Source organism: Leucopleurus acutus, assembly GCF_964270905.1.
Source record: "Leucopleurus acutus genome assembly, chromosome: 8".
NCBI classification, from domain to species: Eukaryota; Metazoa; Chordata; class Mammalia; order Artiodactyla; family Delphinidae; genus Leucopleurus; species Leucopleurus acutus.
In genome coordinates this window covers 72,623,660-72,642,401 of record NC_139151.1, presented here as the reverse complement: position 1 = coordinate 72,642,401, position 18,742 = coordinate 72,623,660, and the positions used below count along the sequence as shown (strand labels likewise).

The following is an 18,742-nucleotide window of genomic DNA, read 5'->3' as shown; positions in this document are numbered from 1 at the left end:
AGAGGGAAGGACCGAGACACCACGGCGCTAACCGTTCGGGGCAGCCACCCTGCGCGCCCTGAGGTCGCGTTCAGCGGCAGAAAGAGCCACCGCTCGCCACCGGGACCCCCGGTCCTACGGCCTGTCGCTACAGCACGGCGACCTTAGCCTCAGTATCACTGTATCCCCGCCCTTATATCGCGTCCGGGAATATAAGAATATCCCGCGCTGCAAGTCAGCACTGGGTGATTCGTTGACAAATATAAATAAGTTACACGCTAGAGGATTGCGGCCCCGCGCTTTGCTGGAGCTTAAAAGATGAGAAATTACAAAAGAGGAGGAAGAGCTCAAACCAGTCGATAGATGGGCGCCCTGATCTAGGCGCTGTTGGGCAATAAATGCGGTCCCGCAACTCCAGCACAGGTCCCCAGAAAAGGGAAACGCTTTAAAGCAGAGAACAGCGGAGCAAGACAACGCGGGCGCAAACAATGCAGGCACAGGCAAAGGCAGCGCTGCCGCCCCGGGCCTCGGTTTCCCCGTCTGCAAAACAGGGCGTTGCACTACAGTGTCTCCCAAACCTCCTATTAATCTAGAACTCTACAATAATCCATGCTGAAGCTGCCCGAGGCTCGGAAACCGGAAAAAGAGGGAAAAGCGAGGGAAGACGACAGGGAGGGGGAAAGGGAGGAGCCGGGAGGAGACCTGGAGAGGGAAGACGGGGGACGCCTGGAACAGGCTTGGCGGGTTTTCAACCTTATTCCTCCTCCTCCCACACCTGCGTTTTCAAGTCTGGGCCGAGACCCCGCGCCCATCAAATCTGATCACCGGTTGGCAAGCTTCTCCCTCCACACCCCAGTTTCTAGAGGCCATGAGCAGATGGTGGGCAACACAATAATGCATGCCATGGGTGGAAGGGGTAATGGTCCTGGCTGGGATCCCCAGGGCAGGTGAGCGGATCTGGGGCTGGGCAGCGGGTGGGATGGACCCAGGCTGGGGATTGCGGAGTGCCCGCGTCCCAACCCGCGTGCCCCGGGCGGACTAAACTTCATTCCCCAACTTTGAGCTAGGGGAGGGGGTGTTTGCCAAAAAAAAAAAAAGTTGCTTAACTTTTCCCCCAACTCTGTCGTGGAGGCAGGACCGGAGGGCGGTGCCTGCACCCTGATTCGCCGCCGGCTCCAGTCTGGAGGCTCGGATTGGCGCGCGAGGTCCGGGGCCGGGATGAGCGGGCGTGGGGGAGGGGAGCGGCCCTCCCTGCCCGCGGGATCGGCTCGCGCCGGGAGCGGGTTAATTTCAAATCGGGGGCTTGACTGCTCCTGGACGGTCACGTTCCCTCTGCCCGCCCGCCGGCCCGCCAGTCCCGGTCCCGGCGTTTCCCTCCGGCACCCACCTCTGCGCAGCGTAAGGACCGACTGACTGCCCGACACGCGGGCTCCCGGGCCTGAGCGGGGAAGGGGTGCCGAGGAGTCCCCGCTCAGCTCCCGTCGGCTCCAACCGTGAGGTGAACTGACAGGTCAGCGGGGCGCAGAGGGACGCGGCGCTCGGCCAGCCTGGCACCGGGAGAGGGCTCGGGAAGGCAGCGGCGGCCGTTTCCCGCCTCTCGCTCCTCCCGGGGCCGTGGAGGGAGGAGCTGAGCTCCCGCGCAGAGGGGAGGGGGCGAGCGAGGGGGAGGGGCAGGGATGCTGTGGTTCCGGGCGCGGGTTTGCCCGCGCTCAAGCCCCGCGCTGATAAGGGGCGGCGCCGACCACGGTCCGGCTTTCCGCGCCAAATTTTTAAATCGAAGGCGGAAGGTCCGGACCCGCCCCTGGCGCCGCCAACCAATCGCAGGCCCGCGACCAGCACTCTGATTGGTCGGGAATCGTTGCCCTAGAAACCGCGAGGATGCTGTCCAGGAACTGCCTGGCGGGCGGCGCGCTGAATGGGACCGGTGGGGGGAGGGGCAGTTGGCCTGGCGCTAGGGGAAGTGCGCGGGGCGCGGGAGCCGGTGGCGGCAGGGGGACTGTACCTGGTTGCCTTGCTGAGCAAATGAAGCCTTCCATGGTGGGGTCCAACATTGTGGCGTGAACTAGCCGCCTGAATAGCGAGTACATAGCGCTTTAAGGAAGCCGCATCTGTAAGGAAGTCTTTTTTAAAAAAAGTCTTAATCATAAGGCGCTCTTTAAATGCCCAGAATACGTTTGGAGCTTAAGGACTGAATTTGTAAGTTACCTATCAAGCTGTTTCCCAAGACTTTACTGCTGAGCCTATGCACGTGTGTGTCAAGGGAGAAAATCAGACATCTAGATGCAGACTTTTATCCAGATACTTAGGGTTGTGGCTGCTTAGCCGGAACCTGGGCTCATGCTCTGAGTCCCGAGCTCTGATCTGTGAACAGGTGGGTGCTTGTGCTTGCTACAGTCCATTCGGTGGGGTCTGGAGAATGGTTTGCCTTCTCTAAAGGTGGGAGAGGGCTGTCACTGGAAATTCTGTGGGTTGCTTGAAGTCTCATGACAGCAGATCGGTTAGCTGAAGGAATTTACAGGCGTTTGATGGAGTTCTCTGCCCCGTGGGGCTGTCTGTGGTCGGGAATAAAATGTAAATGTAGTTTGTCAGTTTTCTTTAGCCTTTGTTTCAGTAGCCTGTGGCGTCCATGAAGTTATTTTCGTCAGATCTACGGCTTTTATTTTTAACTTTTTCTATTTCCTTTTTTCTTTAAGGATATTAAAATTTTTAATTGGACTACCTGGACTACTTGAACCATCAGGATATTGGGAGGAAATCCAGATTTTTCATTTTTAAAGAAACTCTAAATGTATGAGAAATTTACAGAATGGAGAACGAAAAGGTACCTTTTTAGCTTCAATACTCATCCTTGCAGTTTTAAATGCAACATCATCCTGATTTAGCTCCATGATTTTTCAATATCCAATATCTTACTAATGCCGCATCCTTTTTTGGTTATCCTTTTTTGGTTAGCCCCTATAAAAACCCAGAAGGAAGGGAAATTTAATTTTTGAAGATGGGAATATTACCTAGGATTACTCTTTCTAGTTTTTTTATGATTTGGTAGAAATTTCAAAGAGATAAAGTAGAGAGAGAAGGTATTTTTAAGAATAATAAAATTTGTTAGTTGCTTTATGATATTTCTGAGGATTCTTGAACAATAGGAATTCAGAAAGGGCATTTGACATGATTTGAGATTGGATTTCCTGTTAAGATCATTTTCTACCAAACCACCAGTCTCTTTTAACTATAGGGGACACTGTCAGTGAGGGGTATCTTGATTGATGTCCAAATACTGATAGGTTAAAAAAAAATGAAATATGCAAATTTCCTAAAAGTTTTAGATAGTAGTCAAATAAGAGAATTGCTATTTCTTCTGATGGTCAGAGGCAAAGGACAGCAGCCCTGAGAAAAATCCCCTTCTTGGATCAGCACCTCTCAAGTGCACCATCAGGGGAGGGTCCCCCCCTTGGGTCCATCACACTGACTTCCATGTAAGGGTACCATAGTTGGATGGAGGAGATTCAGATTCAAGTCCTGTGTGACCTCGCTCAGCCTGGGTGTCCTCTTCTGTAGAATAGGACTACAGGACTGGATGAAAACACAAATGGAAAAGCACTTGATAAATCCTAAAGAGTCACAGACATATAAAATAGTCCCATTAATCTTTGTTCCTAAAGTCACTGAAGAATTAGTGAGTCAGGCTTCCCTGGTTGCGCAGTGGTTGGGAGTCCGCCTGCCAATGCAGGGGACACGGGTTCGTGCCCCAGTCCGGGAAGATCCCACATGCCGCGGAGCGGCTAGGCCTGTGAGCCATGGCCGCTGAGCCTGCGCGTCCGGAGCCTGTGCTCCGCAACGGGAGAGGCCACAACAGTGAGAGGCCTGTGTACCGCAAAAAAAAAAAAAAAAAGAATTAGTGAGTCTCTATTCTTTCGCTTATTGCCATCCTAAGCATTTTCTTACAGATATAGATGTATTCTCAGTGTTTCCATTAAAACAGAACAGTTAATGCACAGCAATGCAAGAGGGGGATTGACTGGTCATTGTACATTGTAAATTGTAGACAAACATCTTTTGTTGCTGTTAATAAAAACATGATAATAAACATCCTAATCAAACTTTTTAAAAATAAAAATAAAATAGATACAGGTGGTAGGAATGTGTGAAGTCACCAGTGGCCAAAAGCAGAAGAAACATAGTCTCCATCAGTCTTAAGTATGAACAGCTATTAATAATGTACCCCCTTGTTTCTCAGTGGCAGTCCAGCCTCTGCCAGGAACCAGCTTTGTGGTCTTAGGTAACTAATTTTATTTCTCTGGGTTCCAATTTCTCCATCTGTAAAGTGAAAAGGTTAAATATTCAAAGAGCAGACTTCTCTGGTCGGAAATGCTGCTCGTAGGCACTCTGGATTTTGCTCCCCAGTGGATTTTGCCAACAAGTCTGACCATATGCTAGCCCTCACCCTTGTTTCCTTGGCTCTCTGACTTTTCTGCATCAGTGGTATTTTATTGAGTAGCCACTGCATGCAGTCATTGTGCTAGATACACAGATGAATGGGACATGGTTTCTGCCGTGGAGACGTTTACTTATTACAGTGTCATAAGTCAAAGTCACTCCGAGGAGTTTGGGATCACTTAAAATTATCAGTCCCATTAAGGGAAGCTAAGTGAAAGATATATGGGAATGCTCAATCTTTGCAACTCTTCTCTAAATCTAAAATTATTTCAAAATCAAATTTTTAAAAATTATAAGTCTTGGGCTTCCCTGGTGGCGCAGTGGTTGAGAGTCCGCCTGCCGATGCAGGGGACACGGGTTCGTGCCCCGGTCTGGGAAGATCCCACATGCCGCGGAGCGGCTGGGCCCGTGAGCCATGGCTGCTGAGCCTGCGCGTCCGGAGCCTGTGCTCCGCAACGGGAGAGGCCACAACAGTGAGAGGCCCGCGTACTGCAAAAAAAAAAAAAAAAAAAAAAAAAAAATTATAAGTCTTAAAGTTTTCTTTTTAAATTCTTGGAACATAGGATGAAAAGTTTAAGTCCATGCTTTGTTGAAAAGTTAAAAATGGGAAATTTAGCTATTAGAATGGACAAGTGTCAATGTGATCATTGGAATATAGTCACTAATTTAATCAACTCGACAACCTCACTAGGCATTTTTTTCTTAGCACTATTCTATTTATACAATTTCTAGAGTCAAAAGCTATCTGATAAATCCTTTTATACAGTGGATTTAATAATTTACTTGTTTTGAACCAGGAAAATCTCTTTTTCGAGCCACATAAAAGGGGACTGGTGAAAACACCTCTGAAAGAATCCACCGCAGCAAATATAGTGTTGGCGGAGATCCAACCTGACTTTGGCCCTTTAACCACACCCACCAAGCCCAAGGAGATCTCCCAGGGAGAACCGTGGACACCAACAGCCAACCTAAAAATGCTAATCAGTGCCGTGAGCCCAGAGATCCGCTACAGAGATCAGAAAAGGGGTTTGTTTGACAACGGAAATGGATTACCTGAGGCCAGAGATTGTTTACATGTAGGTTTTCAGAGGCCTGGGTGGAGACTGGGGGATTTGGGGAGCGGGGGTCGGGGGAGCAGTGTGAAGCTGTTGCAGAAGCACTAGCAGTGTAAAGCATCACCCCCCTCAGAGCCCTGGAGGGGTCTGGACCCCATCAAATACAGCCCTGGGAATTCTGAACCTGTGACTTACTTATGAACTTCTTCCCTTTCAGATCTGTCAAGCAATTTATCCTGGCTCCACACCTTTTCTTTCCAATTTTGTAGCTATTGAAGCAAACCATGTGTATAAGTGTTAGTCATTGAGCGCAGATGCCCCCAGTAAATCTTTATGAATAAGACATTATTTACATCTTTCTTTGTAGGAACACTTATCTGGAGATGAATATGAGAAATCCCAACCCAGTCGAAAAGAGAAAAGTTTAGGACTGTTGTGTCATAAGTTCTTAGCTCGATATCCCAACTATCCCAACCCTGCTGTGAATAACGACATCTGTCTTGATGAAGTAGCCGAGGAACTTAGTAAGTATGCAAAGAGCTCACCGAAATGGTTAATCATTAAAGGGACTTCATAGACTGACTTCTTCAGACCCACACTCATCTAGCCAGTGTTTGTAATGACACAAGGCCGCACAGAAGTTATCCATCTGTAAAGCCCTATTAATTTAAGAATAACCGCATACAGTTTCCAGTCTCAGTTAAGTCTTAAAACAGAAGCAGAAAATCACCATGGAGATTGCTCTGACTGCATTTCGAAAGCTCTGATGCTTTAAAGGGAGGCACCATTGTTCTATGACTTGTTTCATAAACAGCTACAACTCTGAACTTGGGTCTTGTTTCTCACTGGAGCCAGGCTGTGGAATGGTTTCTTCACAGTTTACAATGAGGATCGGCCTCTGGGCATGGGAGCAGGGCTTTAGTCCTCCCTGCCATTCAGCGCTACTCTGAGAACCAGTGCATTTTCTGAATGTTTTGTGTTTGCCAAAAGTTACTGTGTTCCCCTGCCCCCTTTCGCTCCTCTCTTCATGGACTCAAATCTAGTTACAGCTAAAAAGGAGTCTGTGGCAAACTTGGTATACCTTTGGAGTCATGAAAATACTATAATCTGGATCTGTGAAGAGATATACAGGATATTTTGATATATAGCTATCACCCTGGGAAGAAAGTTTTGTCCTTCTCATACATGTTTATACATATCAACTTTATTTCATATTTTAAGAATATGCTATTTAGATTCATCTCTGCACATACACTTCATTGTAGCTATGGAGGATGTACCCTTTAATTCAGCAGGTATCTACTGATCACCTATTATGTGCCAGGCAATGTTGTAGCAGCTGGGATGACATTGGCGAACAGAAAGACAAAATCCCTGCTCCTGTGGAACCTGCTTTCTAGTGGGGTCAATAGATAATATGCAAAGGACATAATAAGTAAGTAATTATGATATATGTTAGAAGGTAATATGTGCTGTGGAAAAAAGAAAATGTAGACCAAGGTAGAGGGGGATTGGAGTGCTAGGGGTGTGCTTTGCAATTTGCAATTTAATTTTAAATGAAGTGGTCAGGTCAGGCCTTGTTAAGAGGGTGACATCCGAGCACGGACTCAAAAGAATCGAGGTGGGGAGCTATGAAGACATCTGGGAGAAGGATTCCAGCCAGAAGGAGCAGCCCAGCACAAAGGCCTCAGGCAGGGGCATATCTGGCAAGTTCCAGGAACAGCAAGGAATCTCAGCACCTTGTACCTATCATATGACAGCCGTGTGTGTGTGTGTGTGTGTGTGTGTGTGTTGGGAACTAATATAAGAAATGGAGTGTAGGGCTTCCCTGGTGGCGCAGTGGTTGAGAGTCCGCCTGCCGATGCAGGGGACACGGGTTCGTGCCCCGGTCCGGGAAGATCCCACATGCCGCGGAGCGGCTGGGCCCGTGAGCCACCGCCGCTGAGCCTGCGCGTCCGGAGCCTGTGCTCCGCAACGGGAGAGACCACAGCAGTGAGAGGCCGGCGTACCGCAAAAAAAAAAAAAAGAATAAAAAAGAAATGGAGTGTAGAGTGTGGGATTAGAGCACTGAAGACTTGATTTTGCCACTTACTGGCTCTGTGCCTTGAGGTGAACAGCTTAGCCAGCCTGAGCCTCTATCTCCTCATCCTTAAAGTGTGGATAATAATGCCTACCTCACAAGTTTAGGGTAAAAATGTCCTAAACCTGTATGGCACAGTGGAAGCCCTCAATAAATGTCACCTTTCTAATTCATATTAACTATTTGTGCCCTTGGAGAGCAGGGACATGCCTTTCTCATCTTCACACTCTTTGTTGAGCATAAATAAAGTTAATATAATCCAGAACCTACTGTCTAGTAATCCCTGGAAGGAAAAGGTATTCAATTCTATCCACACTACAAAATCCGATCCTAGTAAGGTACAATTGCTCGTTCTTTGCAGATGTTGAGCGCCGACGCATTTACGATATCGTCAACGTTCTAGAGAGTCTGCACATGGTGAGCCGGCTTGCCAAAAACAGATACACTTGGCACGGCCGACACAACCTCAACCAAACCCTTGGGACTCTGAAGAGCGTCGGGGAAGAGAACAAGTACGCCGAGCAGATTATGATGATCAAAAAGAAAGAATATGAACAAGAGTTTGACTTCAGTAAGAGTTACCGTATAGAGGATCCGATCATCAAATCAAACACTGGCCAAAACGGACACCCAGACATGTGTTTTGTCGAACTTCCTGGAGTGGAATTTCGGGCAGGTGAGAGCTGCTGCTGAAAAGCTCAGGCGGCAGCGCACCTCTGGGAGGTCTAAAGAAGAGGTTCCTTAGGGAACCACGCTCAAAGCTTCTGCTGCTTGTAATGTGAAAATGCTGCACATCAGCCGTGGGATCAGGTTGTGGTATTTTTAGCCTGGTTACTTTAGAAAGCACTTGTCCCTTCATGAATTTTAATTCTCTAATCCTCTTCCTTCTCCAAAGCCTCTGTAAACAGCCGCAAAGACAAGTCTTTAAGAGTGATGAGCCAGAAATTTGTGATGCTATTTTTGGTGTCAACGCCTCAGATAGTGAGCCTGGAAGTTGCTGCCAAGATTTTAATTGGGGAGGACCATGTGGAAGATTTGGATAAAAGCAAGTTTAAAAGTAAGTGGCACGACTGCCATGGACTTTTGGACCTACTCTTAAATAATAAAATCTCGGTTATTAACTGATTTCCAAATACATTTGTTATATAAAGAGATCATATCTAGTTAGGCTTTTGTATCTTCACTTCTCTCCAGAAGCCATGATGATACTGCTTTAGCTGACTTGTGGGATTCAAAGATACGTATATAATTACTCTTATCTGACACTTTGGCTTATACAGTTCCTTAAATGTTACCTCCTTTGTTACTGTAACATTGTCTCCATTTTACACATGTAGAATCTGTACTGTCTGAAATCTAAATGAGCAGTAAATTGTAAAGTGGGACTGGAACCCAGGTCTCTGCTCTTTCCACTGCCTCTCATATTTGAGGGTGAAAGTAACTTCTAACACTGTCCCCAGAAGTGACCTGCAGCACAGATGGTTCGCCGTTTTGAAAGTGGTTTTAGCCAGAGTATCTGCTCTAAGTTGCAAAGAGACCGTAGATTAGGTCCCTAACACAGCTCTACCCTTGCCTCTAGAACAGACTTTGCAGGAACCCCCTCAAAAAGCAGTAGAGAGTGTGGAAGGGAGTGCTCAGCAGACACCTGAGGGCATTAGCGACCTCCAAGTAGGGCATGAGGCTGGCCTGGACATGGGTCATTCGGGGGACCCGGCTGACTGGTGAGGAAGAGCTGCCCCGAGCCACAGCAGAGGCTGGGGGAATGCCTGCGAGCTACCACACAGATCCCTTCCCATCCCTGGGAAGCTGTACTGGTGAAGTATATTAAGAGTATATGAAAGTATATTCAGACATCTCCAGTGTCCCTATAAAGACAAAATGAATAGAGATTAAGGCAATAATGCTGGCAATGGGCTTGGGAGATCTGTCATCTCAAGAAACACATCCCGATACTACCGATGGGCTGCCCGCTTTCTCTGAGCCACCAGTTTTCAGCTCTCCATTTCACTGGTTAGTCACAGCCCTGGAAACTATACCAGGAACTACAGATGTGTAATTTCCTGAATCCCCAGGGAATTCAGAACCTTCTGGCATGGCCATGAAGAAGGGGCTCAATTTGTAACTTTGTACTGTCAAGCTGAAGTAAAGGCAGACTTTTTGTAGCAAAACTTTTCAAGATATGTAAGATTTATAGAATTAACAAATCTCTACTTTTCATATTACATATGGACAGTATGAAAATTTATAAATTTTGATGGGCTATAGAATATTCCATGCTTATGTTATTAAACAAATCTTTTTATAAACTATCACAAGCAGGAAAGCAATACATTTATCATCGATACTGTATTTCTACTTGTTCATAATCCTGAATCCTCACTAGGAGATGCCCAGCAATGGTAAATTTTTATTAGAAAATCTGTAACATGATTCCCAATAAGGTGATATCGTTGAGTCACTTTTCCTTTTCCAACATGTACTTTTGTCATTTCAAAATTCAGTATCATCAGTAACTGCGTCTTTTCAATATTTAAAACTATTTTTTGTTGTTTTAATTAAAGCAGTGTCCCTAGCATAACTTAAGAGTCACATTTTTCTCTGACACTGATGGTTAGGATAGCTCTTTGAATGTACATGAAGTCCTTATGAAGCAAAGTCCTTTGATCTTTCATTATTCCACTAAGGGATGTATACACTTTTTTCCCCCCCCAGCAAAAATTAGGAGGTTGTATGATATAGCTAATGTTCTGAGTAGCCTGGATCTTATCAAGAAAGTTCACGTTACAGAGGAAAGAGGCCGAAAACCAGCTTTTAAATGGACAGGCCCAGAAATCAGTCCAAATCCCAGTGGTATGTATTTGTTTTCTTTCATTCATTGCCCCGTTATTTTGAATTAACGCACATTTGGAGATATTCTCCCTTTCCCTTCCTACCCACACTCCCACATGTAAAGAACATATATAAGTGATTGAAATGACAATTAAAGATGAACCGATATGGAAAATTTAGCTCTTGGCTCCGTCAGCAGCCAAGGTCCATAACAACTGCACATCCTGTGCAGGAGGCAGAATCTGTATGTGAAAGGATTTGAGAAAGTTGAAAGCATCACGAAGCATAAGATACTACTGCTGTCATTATTATGCTGCTCAGTGACCGTAACAGAGTCTGTGCACATGGAGAATATGAAGTGAATTCATTCCAGTATCAATATTCTAGTCTCCTTCTCAACTCTGGGATTCTGACATTTTGTGTTCCACCAAGATCCCCACACAGAAGTGCTGGAAAGTGGGAAGAACATGGGCTGTGGAAGCAGAGGGAGGCTTAGGTTCCAGTCCCAGCTCTGATACTTATCAGCCTTGTGGCCTTGGGCAGGTTACTTCTCCAAGACTGTTTCCTCACCCACAAGTGGGAAGAGGTTGTTGTGATTTTGGATATAACTACAGAGAGAGGTCCTTTGGTACAGGGATTCAGAGTGTAGGCTCTGGGCTAGACTGATGAGGTTCATATCCCAGGCCCACATTCTACAAGCTAAGAGACCGTGAGTCAGTTAATGTATGAAATGTCTCTGAAATGGGGATGCATTTCCTGAGAAGTACCTACCCAAGTTGTAGAGAGTGTCTTAGCCTGTTCAGGCTGCCATAGCAGAGTACCATCAACTGGGTGGCTTATAAGCAACAGACATTTACTTCTCACAGTTCTAGAGGCTAGGAAGTCCAAAATCAAGGCACCAGCAGATTCAGTGTTTGGTGAGGACCTGCTTTCTAGACAGCCGTCTTTTCATTGTAACCTCACGTGGTGGAAGGGACTAGGGAGCTCTGGGGGTTCTCTTTTATAAGAGCACTAATCCTATGCAAGAAGGCTCCGCCCTCATGAGCATCTCGCAAAGGCCCCACCTCCCAATACCATCATATTGGGCATTAGGTTTCAGCATATGAATTTGGTGGGTGGGGGAGTGGGGAGGGACACAAACATTCACTCCATAGTAGTGAGGGTCACCATATTTCATCAGATTAAGTCTCCACTGACTCTGAGATGCACAATGTTTTATATATCAATAAGAAAGAAAAAATCAGTAACAGTCACACTGTAGCACACCACTGGTTATAAGATACAACGGCTTTCAGAGATGTTAAAGTGTGAAATATTATCTCAGAATTTATTTAATAAGATAAACAAGGTTTTGTAGGTGAAGCCCTTAAAACGGTATCTGGCACATAGTAGGTGCTCTATTAACTGTGGCCAGTTTAAGTCCTAAAATCATTTTAGAATCACACTCTGACCTCATACCCCAGAAGGAGGCCGAACCAACCGTGTATTCACACGCTGCCCTTTCCTGTTTCAGGTCTTGGCCCAGTGCTTCCCTTTGCTCCCTCTGATTTGGAAGGGAGGCGGTCTTCTAAAGAGAACTGTGCCAAAAACCTCTTTTCCGCACGTGGGAAACCAAACTTCACTCGACACCCATCTCTCATCAAACTGGTAAAGAGCATAGAAAGTGATCGGAGAAAGATAAATTCTGCTCCCACTAGCCCTATCAAAACCAACAAAGGTATGTTTACAATCACGTCAGGGCTCTGTTCGGAAGAATTCCTTTTTATCCGACTTTTTAGCTTACTTGATCCCGCGGGACTTGCTAGAGAATTGTTTCAACTTCCATAGTCCCAAACCCACTTGAAGACTAACTATGTATGAATTAAAGGATAAAAAGTGATTTGTGGGGTTTATTGTTTAATTGCTGGGTGATTTGGGGGAGCGCTGCATGTTCCTTTGACCTCAGTGATGTTTCATCTGTGTGAACATGTATTCTTTTGCTTTGACCAATCCTCTCCCCCACCTTCTTTTTATTTTACCAGCTGAGAGTTCTCAGAATTCTGTGCCTTTCCCCAGTAAAATGGCTCAGCTCGCAGCTATTTGCAAAATGCAGTTAGAAGAACAATCAAGGTAGGCAACGCTCTTTAGTAACAGGATGCATTACTTTACTTGCATCGATAGGATTACTTATTTTACGTAAGAATAGGCACTAGCCTTGGCAACTGGTGAGGGAATCTTTTCTACACGGAATCATTACAGAAACTATCTGCTAGTTTCATAAAAGCATAGCTTCGATCTGGGGCAATCTGAAGTGGCAGAACATTTTAGAGAACACGTTTCCATTGTATCATGTTTTAAATCTTGTCTTTTAGTGAACCCAGAAAGAAAGTGAAAGTACAACTGGCAAGATCTGGGCACTGTAAACCAGTGGCCCCTCTGGACCCTCCAGCAAATGCTGAGCTAGAGATGACAGCACCGTCCCTCATCCAGCCCCTGGGGGTGGTCCCCCTCATCCCCAGCCCATTGCCATCGGCAGTGCCCGTGATCCTACCTCAGGCCCCTTCGGGCCCATCATATGCCATCTACCTACAGCCTGCCCAGGCCCAAACGATGACGCCGCCCCAAGGCCTGAGCCCCACGGTCTGCCCCACCCCCTCTTCTAACGCCACGAGATCAAAAGGTTCCACGGATACCACCACAGAGAATGCAGCCAATGATCCACCGAAGTCCAGTGCCTCCGCCAGGCCTGGAAGCTTGCTGCCAGGGCTAGAGCGACAAGGTACAAAGAACCGAGACAGGGAGCCTGCTGGAGAAAGAGGCTCAAAGAGGGCAAGCATGCTCGAGGACAATGGTTCCAAAAAAAAATTTAAAGAAGACCTGAAAGGACTTGAAAATGTCTCCACAGTAAGTACAGCCTTGAACTGTGCAAAGCTTTAGGAGCTCCCCAGTTGATTAGGAGAGAATCTGGTGGCTTGTGAAATTTACCAGAGCAAACAGCAGTCTCTCAGAAAACAGGGAACTGTTCCTTAGCATCCCATAATCCAAACAAGGCCTCAGACAGCTAATCCCCTTACTGGGATGATGGCAGGGACATTTCTAACCTCTGGAGGAAGGGATTATTTGCTCTCTTTTTAAAGCACTGCGGGTGGTTGTCCTTAAGTCCATTTCTCCCGTCACACACTGGAATGCAAACACCTGCCATGAAAGTCTTAAATAATTTACAAGCAGCCGTGACCCCAAATGAATGGATGGACACATAGGGTCCCTTTAACTCCTGCTTTCTGAGTCATTACTTGATGTTTGTTTGATGTCATGTAACTGGCATCTGTTGCCTAGAAGAGAAATTGTTCCCCCTGTTTTTACTTTCTACCTAAAATTTAAACCAAAATTTCCATTTTGTGCAAATAGAAAAATCAAACTTAGCTTGGCTAATTTTAGGTATATTTGATGCATTGGTTTCTAGAGATTTTGACGTTCTAGACAATTTTCTTCCTAGATGGAGTTTTATTCAGGAAGGAATGAGCATCTATTGGATGCCCACCCACATACCATACAGCAGAAGTATTAGGCACTTTTACATACATTATCTCGTTTTCCTCCCTTAGGACAATTATATATGAAAGACAGCATCACCAAATAAACAAACACCACTAAACGTGGAAGCAGAAGTTAATCTCTCATTTTGTCCCTGCTGTTAATTCACGTTATTTTACTTCCCTTCATCTTGTTTTTCCACATCTATAAAGAATTTGTTCTGCCAGTTTTTCCTGATCGTCTATTGGGTGTAAAGAGAATATGCTTTGGATCAAACCTGTGCTCTGGATCAAACCAAGCCCAGCACCTGCCTTTGGGGGTGGTTGCTTTTGAGCACTTGCCCCAGGGCCATATTACAGTTTTTGTGAGGTTAAGCGCATTTATTACATGATGTTTTACATAAAGGGGTTTGTGGTCCTTTTAAGGCACCGTAGAAGCTGAAGGGTATTATCTGTAACTGTTGTTATTAAGGAGGCTTTAGAGTTTGTCAAATCCTCCCTAAGGATGGCCTCATGGTAACCATTCAAAACATCCATTATCTTAGCATAGTATCATTTTGCATCTAATGTCCATGCGAGGGGGAAAATCACAAGGCTTCGCTTGATTCGATTTTCTGGGAGGTCCATAATCTCTTTGAGCCAATGGGTATGATTTAATAATGGTCTCCTATTGCTCACTTAGTTATTCAGGATTAGGGTTTTCACTGGATAGATTTTTCACGTCCCCTGCTTCTTTGTTCATCTCTGACTTCATTTTGACCATTTCTTTTTAGCACGGACTGAGCAGAACAAAGAAAGTGAGAGATTCATGTGTTAATTCATTCAACAAACATTTACTGAGAATCTACACTTCTAGGGGTGGAGAGAAGACAGTATACAAACAAACATATCAGGTAGTGAATGATAAGAAGTATGGTGAAAATAAAACAGGATAGCGTCATAGGAAGAGGGGTAAGAGTGGTAATGTAGGCTCAATGAGAAGATGTGCAAGTTGAAATATGTCAAATTCTTTCATCCTGCTATTTTAATAGTTCTAATTTTTTTTTAAAAAAAGGAATTGGCATTATAGGTGAAAAAATTTTGCGATGAATATAGTTTGTAGGAAATGGAAGGATAATTATTATTAGAGTACTTTAGGTCTTGCTGGAAATTTGAAAAGAGTTAAACCGGCAACCAGAAAAACTCACACCATGAGAGAGTGCGATTAAAGATAGCAAAGATAAATCTACCCCTTGAAAATTCTTTTTTGCTGCAGTCTTTAAGGAACCTACTAGTAAAGATATTGACTAGAACTAAGCATCTAAGAAACAAAATTGAAAGTCTGTGGTACCCTTTAGCATTGTGGATTCTGACCAGACCTATTAACAGCTAGACCAAAGTACAGACTGTTGTTTTGACAATGGTGAGAAGAAAGATCCAGAGGAAGATAAAAGGAGGGCCCCTAGTTTACAAGACCTGCTTTTTCGCTTTCACCAATCCTGCTCCTGGTAAGACTGAGCAGACTTTTCAGGCGGCTCAGCCACCCATGTAGGCTGCCTCTGTTTGGAAAAGTACAAGGATCAGCAGGCATGGTGCAGACACACACAACCCAACACTGGCCATTTCGGTTTGGAATGTAACTTTACTCCCTAAAGCTTTTGCTCATGACAATTGGGCATCTCATATGAATTAATCAGTCCTCTTTTTTATCTGTAATTTTTTGAACCCTGGTGCCCTGCCCTTTCATTTGTATATTATAAGGGTGTTTGTTTGGGATCATTTGAACCTAAAGTACTAGGGGAAAAAAATGTATAGTTGTATAATTCCTTTGCTCTAAATCAGGAGTCAGCAAACTTTTTCTGTAAAGGACCAGATAGTAAATGTTTTTGGCTTTGTGCGCCATATGGTCTCTGTTGCACCTATTCACGCTGCCATTGTTAAAAAAAAAAAAAAAAAAAGGCTTCCCTGGTGGCGCAGTGGTTGAGAGTCCGCCTGCCGATGCAGGGGACACGGGTTCGTGCCCCGGTCCGGGAAGATCCCACGTGCCGCGGAGCGGCTGGGCCCGTGAGCCATGGCCGCTGAGCCTGCGCGTCCGGAGCCTGTGCTCCGCAACGGGAGAGGCCACAACAGTGAGAGGCCCGCGTATTGCAAAATAAAAAAAAAAAAAAACAGCCAGGAGGCTGTATTTTTGGCCTATGGTTTGGCATTCCCTTTCTGTAAATCAACATTTCTTAAAGTTTTCCTTAAATACCAATACTACCAAAAATTTAGTTGCTGAATAACCTAGGAAATGTTACATGATGCCCCCTTGGAGAACAATGCATGCCATCATAAAAGTCCCTTAGAAATTCTGTCATAAAGACCATTTTCCTTTGTTTAATTCAGAATTTCCCAAACATATTTGACTATGATTCGCAGAATGCCTGCTTGCATCCCATAGGACTAGAGCCCCTCAGAATATTCTTGGGAAATACCATCCCACACAATTCAAGGACAATCAGATAATAACACAGCAGTGCCTTTACGGTGTCCAGCTGCATTAAACTTGTTCTGACAGTACCACATCATACCAAGAAGTCTGGTAGCAGGATTTAGGGCGTCAGTGGTGGGGGTCAGGGGGGATGTGCTGGGTAAATCCTGTCCTTAAGCAGGTTCAGTGCTAGCTTTAGGACACTTCCTAAGACCACAGATGGCATTTAAGAAACACATGGTTTGTATTATTCAGGACAAGCACTGGAATGGGAAGGAGGGCTATTGTCCTCAAAGAGCCATTATAGCTGGCCTGCCCATGGCCCATACCATTGGAGGCTTTAGTCTGATGAGAGAACCACCAAGGGATACTAGTCCCAGAAGAGGCGCTTGGCCATTTTTCTTCCATATTTGTGTGTAAAATAAACGCTTCCTCCTTGTTTTCTAGACCTTGTTCCCATCAGGATACCTAATCCCTCTCACCCAGTGCTCAACCCTGGGGGCAGAGTCCATTTTGTCTAGTAAAGAAAGCTCAGGTACACTTTCCCCAAACCACAGGATCTACAGCTCCCCGATTGCAGGTGAGTGTACGTAAAACACTGTTCAAATGTGGGTCATTCTCAAGTTCACTCAAGCCTTGTATGCTTCTCGGACAAATGCCTGTGCTTTTAAGATATTCTCCCCCCTTTTCTTTCCAGGTGTTATTCCAGTGACATCATCTGAACTCACTGCTGTTAATTTTCCCTCTTTTCATGTAACACCTTTGAAGCTAATGGTCTCACCAACTTCCGTGGCAGCCGTCCCTGTCGGGAACAGCTCGGCTCTCACTTCGAGCCACCCCGTTCCCGTCCAGAACCCGAGCTCAGCCGTTGTAAACTTCACTCTGCAGCACTTGGGCCTCATCTCCCCTGGTATGCAGGTGTCCGCCAGCCCTGGACCTGGAACCGTTCCTGTGTCTCCAAGAATAGAGGCTGTTAGTGTCACACCAGAAAATGCAGGCACTCAGCAAGGAAGGGCCACCAAGTACGACGTATCAGTCCTGGGCCAGAACCAAACAAATGGACAATCAGTTGCAGTGACAGGGGCACAACAGGTAAGAGTATTTCCATTTATTTTTTTCCTTAGGTTATTAAGTCCCCAATATCAACATCACGGGAGACTCACATTTGCTTTTCTCCTTTGGGAGAGTGACGAGATTAAAGGCCTGCCTTCCTTCCAAACCCAGGAAGAGTGCCCAAGGAGTCCATTTTATGGGGTTATCATGAGCTTTTTGTCTCACCTTAGCAAAAATAATTGAGAACATGAAACTCATGCAGGCTCAGCTGGCAGATTTCAGGGCATGCGAGGTTCCCATCATGTGACGTGTCCCTCCAGTCCAGTTTTCTAAGGTTGCCAGGTGTACCTGTCTACACGGGTTTGACTTTTCTCCATTCTTCTCTTTCCAATCAGCCTGTTCCTGTGACACCCAAAGGGTCCCAATTAGTGGCTGAAAGCTTCTTCCGTACCCCAGGTGGACCAACGAAGCCAAAAGGCTCCTCCTGCGTGGATTTCGACGGTGCTAATAACACCTCCATAGGAACTCTCTTTGTTCCACAGCGAAAACTGGAAGTCTCAACGGAGGATGTCCATTAATTGAGAGATTCGGCCTCGTTTAATCTTCTAGAGTTGTTTAACAGAGATGATATCCTCAGACTGATATGGAGAACACGTTCTCTGAAAATGCTGTAAATACGTTGGGAGTTTACTTAATTTCAAAACAGACACTTGTTTTCATACTTATATATATCCATACACACATAAAATATATATTTGTATTAAGCTAAGTTCAGCCATCAGTCCTACAAAATAAAAGAACTGAGGTATATTAACTTCTGGGGGAAAGAGTTCGTTGTTCCAGCTGTGCCTATACTATTATGCCTAGTAACTGTTAAAGTTTACTTCCCTTTGAGTGAATCTGTGACAGGCCTAACGCAGCGCTCTCTACAACTTTGCACAAAGAAAACGCTGTGATGTACAATGTTGTATTTTTAAATAGGGCTGTAGCTATATTTTTTGTAATTTCTTTCAGCTGTTGTTGCAGTATGTCTTTTTGTAAAGTTCGCAACAATCCTTACTTAATCAAGTCTATGGAAAAATTATTTATAAAATGTATTTTTAATCATAAGTTGTTCAAATTAAAACTTTTCTAAAATGTATTTAACTTTTCATTTGGCCTTTTGGAAGAAAAGGGAAATTTCTCGAACCTCTGAGTCAAATTCTTAGTACGGAGAATACATCCTGGGTTTCCTTAGATATGCCAAGTTTATTGCCTACGTTCTTCCCCTCTTTTGATCTTCCACGTGGCTCCACTTTTACAGAGAGAAAATGGCTTCAGAGAAGCTGTTGCTTGGCCAAGGACGGCCAGC

General features: G+C 45.2%; 1 protein-coding gene across 1 annotated transcript; it reads left to right on the top strand.

Moving 5' to 3' along the window:
* Positions 1-2,785: 2,785 nt before the first annotated feature.
* Positions 2,786-18,084, top strand: E2F8 (E2F transcription factor 8; the record flags this gene model as incomplete). The annotated part of the gene is made up of 13 exons (XM_082844065.1): positions 2,786-2,800; positions 5,211-5,489; positions 5,836-5,992; positions 7,910-8,224; positions 8,444-8,605; positions 10,261-10,398; positions 11,244-11,294; positions 11,891-12,094; positions 12,399-12,486; positions 12,729-13,260; positions 16,786-16,918; positions 17,036-17,430; positions 17,787-18,084. The coding sequence occupies 13 exons, from the start codon at positions 2,786-2,788 to the stop codon at positions 17,967-17,969; spliced, it is 2,652 nt and encodes an 883-aa protein (XP_082700191.1). The 3' UTR covers positions 17,970-18,084.
* Between the last annotated feature and the right edge of the window lie 658 nt (positions 18,085-18,742).